Source organism: Papaver somniferum, chromosome 3 (genome assembly GCF_003573695.1).
Source record: "Papaver somniferum cultivar HN1 chromosome 3, ASM357369v1, whole genome shotgun sequence".
In the NCBI taxonomy this organism is placed as follows: Eukaryota; Viridiplantae; Streptophyta; class Magnoliopsida; order Ranunculales; family Papaveraceae; genus Papaver; species Papaver somniferum.
Genome location: NC_039360.1, coordinates 151,461,553 through 151,465,993, shown reverse-complemented (window position 1 = coordinate 151,465,993; position 4,441 = coordinate 151,461,553). Strand labels below are relative to the sequence as shown.

Here is a 4,441-nt window from a genome sequence, read left to right as displayed (position 1 = left end):
TCCAATCCATGAAGGATTTGTTGCTAAAAGCCTAAGTTTTAGCACATAGAGAAGAAAGAAACCAGAAACGACTGGAAAAAGGACAAAGAACTAAAGCATGCATAATAGATTCATGCAGGTCATTACATCTAGAACAGTCAACAGTATGCATAGGCATTCTAGTATTCAAAACAGTCCTAGCAGGTATGGAATTTCTAGCAGCTTTCCAAGTAAAAACTTGAATTCTGTAAGGAACTCTAATTTTCCAAATACGCTTCCAAGGAATACTACAAGTGGAGGACCTAAGTCCTCTGAGTCCCAAGTAGACAGATTTAGAGGTAAATTTATCATTCTTTGAAAGTTCCCAAGCCCTCCTATCAGGAGCGCATAACTGGCTTAAGGGGATTGTGATAATCTTCTCAACAAAAGCATTATCAAAGTGGGTGTTTAGTCTATTAACATCCCAAGATCTAGTAGCAGCATCAGTGAAGTAAGATACCTTAATATTAGGGTCAGGTGGAACAAGACGATTAGGTGTGGCAGATCCCAGAGATGGGATCCATTTATCACACCAAGGGTCAATAAATTGACCATCTCCAACAATCCAAAGTAAAAGGCTTAATCAATTCTTTTATAGCATGCAAACACTTCCAAGTCCAAGAACAATTATTAGGGCATTTAGCATTTAAGAATTCAGTCCTAGGGAAATATTTAACTTTAAGAACAATAGCTAACATGCAGTTAGGATTCTCAATAATTCTCCAAGAATTTCTAGCTGGCATAACCCGATTAATCAACTCAGCTTTCCTAAAGCCAAGATCACCTTAAGATTTAGGAGAGCAAAGAGTATCCCAACCCAGAAGATGTAGTTTTCTATCTTTTGGGTCAAAAGTTTCTCCCCACCAGAATTTGCAGAGATGGGAATCCATTTCCCTGCACCGATATATTGTATAAGGAAAGCCCCCATTTGATAAAAGGGGATAACCTGCCCAATATGTTTAATTATAGTAGTTCTAGCATCCTGAGACAGAAGCTTATGAAGCCAAATAGAAATTCTGGCATAAATGGCTTGGATAATACCCATACGAGTTTGAATTTTAGAAGCTTGGAACACGGTAGGAGTACCAAGGTATTTTTATCCTCTCTATTTTTTTATATCCAAAATATCAGAAAGATGTTGTTTTAAAGACTCAGATAGTTTTTTTTTACTAAAGAGAATTCCAGACTTGTCAAAATTGATTTCTTGGCCAGAAGCCAAACAGTACTTTTGAAGGTACTCTTTGATAGTATGAAAGTCTTTTGATGCAGGGCATCCCTTATCATTCTTAGCTTAAGCTCAGAAGCTTATAGACTTTGTTCTGTTTTCTAGTTTTGTTACAACTCTTTTCGTTTATTCCATGTTTAGGAATACTATTTTAGTTCAACTTCTTTATTTAGACCTTTAGTCGGTTGTTAAAGCTTATATAAACATGCATCTTCATTGAAGACAAACACATTATCATTGAAGAATATTATTACCAATCTATTATTGCTTTCAGTTTTAAACTTCCTCTTCAAGTTTATCATTCACCTTCGTTTCTTAAACTCTTTTCGAACCTCTGCAATATCCATATTGCTTTCTTCTTATCTGTTATACATTAGTTGGTATCATTCGACAATATATTAGATTTTTATTCTTTTCTTAGATCATGTTTTCACTTCCGCAACTCTTGTTAAAAAAAAAAAAAATAACAACAACAATAACTTACCTGTTTCAGATTTCTTTTCAATGGATGATACTGCTGAGACAAAACTTGTTAAGTTAGCTTCTGATGTTGAAACTATGCAGAAAGATTTCAATGAAAGAATAGATAAATTAGAAGACCTGCACAATTAGCTTATGTTATGGAGTTCCTAGGCATCCAACCAAAGGAGACTGTTGAGCCTTCTACAAAGGATTTGGAGTCATCTGTCAAACATGGAGAATCAATATCTAAGCTTCATGGTGTTGTTTATATTACTGGTATACATGGGTATAAACCAAAGAAACATGAAGTTTATGCTCTCAATCCATAAAAATAACATCTGGTTTTACAAGAGGACAGTGATGATGAAGACAATAGGGAAGATGATCAACACAGAAGGTGGACTAAAGATAGACGCATTTGCTCAGGACATACTTCATATGGCTCTTTACCAGAATACAAGTTGAAGGAAGATAGGCCTACTTTTAATGGAAGTTTCAAAATAGAAGAGTTACTGGATTGGCTTTACGAAGTTGAAGCTTTCTTTGAGTTTATGGATATACCAGACGATTCAAAAGTTAAGCTAGTGGCTTATAAACTCAAGGGAGGAGATGTTGCTTGGTGGGAAAAGATTTGTCAAGATAGACTCAACTATCATAAACCTCCAGTATGTACTTGGACACGTATGCGCAAGTTTATACGAGATAAATTTTTACCTCAAGACTTTAGACAACAACTCTTTATTAAACTGCAGAATTGTCAGCAGGGAGATCGTTCTGTTGAAGAATATGTTGCTGAGTTTTATAATTTAGTTGCTCGTAATCAAATTCAAGATACTGAAGAACAATTGGTAGCGCGTTTCATTGAGGGTTTAAATAGGTTGATTCAATACAGTATGACTCAATCTGCTTTTACAATGGTTGAAGCTATTCAACAGGCTATCAAGATTGAGAAACGTTTTTCTCGTCCTTCTAAAGCTTCTCAACCTCGTCATCCTCGTTACAATAACAACTACTCGACACAATAATTCTCAGGTCGTAATTATCAGGATCAGTACTATTCTTCTTCTCCAAGTTATAGTTACCCAAAATAACTTACACCTCCACCTCAACGAAAATAACTACCACCAGTGAATTTTTCTTTCTCTCAGACACCTCCACCTATAAATCCTTCACCCGTTTTACCAACTCCCATTGATAATTCACCTATTCAACTGCAACAGTCCAAATCTCCTGGTATTAGATTTTCTAATAGGAACCAACAACAATTTCCTCCTCATTCTAAACCAGCAAATATGTACTCCAAATTTCGAGGGGATAAGTGAAGTAAATGTCATCTAGTTGGCCATTCTTCTGCTGACTGTCGCTGGTTCAATGGTTTTATTAGAGATAATTCTGTACAACATGAATCTAAAGAGAATGGACCATTGGAAGATGAATATTATGAGGAAGAGGAATATCCTGACTTACATGAAGTATATGGTGACGATTTAGTAGGTATGATTCGTCAACTCATGCTTGCTCAACCTTGTTATTCTCAAAGACATAGCATCTTTAAAACCAAGTGTTTTATTGGAGGAAAGGTTTGTGAATGATTATTGACAGTGGTAGTGTCGATAATTACGTTTCTTCTATGGTGGTTGATAAACTAGGTCTTCCTGTTAATTCACATCCTAATCCTTATTCTGTAGGATGGGTAACTAGTGAGACTATTCAACATATTACACATCAGTGTGTGATAACGTTCTCTTTTGTTGGTTTTGAAGACTCCGTCTTATGTGATGTGATAGATATGAATGCCACACATCTTGTCCTGGTATACCATGGAAGTATGACGTATGTACAGTTCACAATTGTTTTGAAAACACATACACATTCTATAAAGATGGTAAAAAGAAAGTTTTTCATCCTTCCAAGTCTTCTTATGTGATCAGGGAATATAGTGATGACAAAACCAGTGATTTGGTGGATACAATATAACCATGTTTACACTCAACTCATACTTTGAGTTCTCATGAAGACAACAAGCCAATGATAGCAGTTCCTGTTCAGGTACAACCTTTATTATCTCAATATACTGAGCTATTTCCTGATGAATTTCCTGTGACTTTACCACCTTTGAGAGATATACAACATTGCATTGACTTCATACCTGGAGCTTCACTGCCTAATCAAGCTCATTATAGGTGAAGTCCTACAGAAAATGAAATTTTACAAGGTCAAGTTAATGATTTACTAGCTAAAGGTTTGATTCGACCTCGCAAAAGCCCTTGTGCTTGTTAATGGTTGGAGAATGTGTATAGACTGTAGACCCTTGAACCGCATCACTCTTCCTTATAGATTTCCTATTCCTAGAATTGAAGAGATGATTGATTTGCTTTCTGGGTCAATTATTTTCACTAAACTTGATCTTAGGAGTGGATATCATCAAATTAGAATCAGAGAAGGAGATGAATGGAAGAATTCTTTCAAGACAAGAGAAGGGTTATATGAATGGATTGTTATGCCATTTTGGTTATCTAATGCACAAAGTACTTTTATGAGGCTCATGAATCAAGTTTTACAAGCCTTTCTAAGTAAATTTGTGATTGTACACTTTGATGACATATTGAGTTTTAGTCACTCTCCCAAGGAACATCTGAGTCATCTTTCTCAAGTTTTTAAGGTGTTATCTACTCATTCTTTGTTTGTGAATTTGAAGAAATGCACATTTATGTCACCTGAAGTCACATTTTTGGG

General features: G+C 35.6%; 1 protein-coding gene across 1 annotated transcript; it reads left to right on the top strand.

The window, feature by feature from the left end:
- Positions 1–1,863: 1,863 nt before the first annotated feature.
- On the top strand, positions 1,864–2,730 carry LOC113360113. Its single transcript, XM_026603660.1, has 2 exons — positions 1,864–1,981; positions 2,057–2,730. The coding sequence occupies exons 1-2, from the start codon at positions 1,864–1,866 to the stop codon at positions 2,728–2,730; spliced, it is 792 nt and encodes a 263-aa protein (XP_026459445.1).
- Positions 2,731–4,441: the final 1,711 nt, after the last annotated feature.

What these genes read in the sequence shown, in the direction of transcription:
- LOC113360113 (XM_026603660.1), top strand. Translation starts at nt 1,864, where the DNA reads ATGGAGTTCCTAGGCATCCAACCAAAGGAGACTGTTGAGCCTTCTACA. An exon ending in TGGTGTTGTTTATATTACTG is followed by an intron (nt 1,982 to 2,056) that starts GTATACATGGGT and finishes TGGTTTTACAAG; the next exon opens with AGGACAGTGATGATGAAGAC.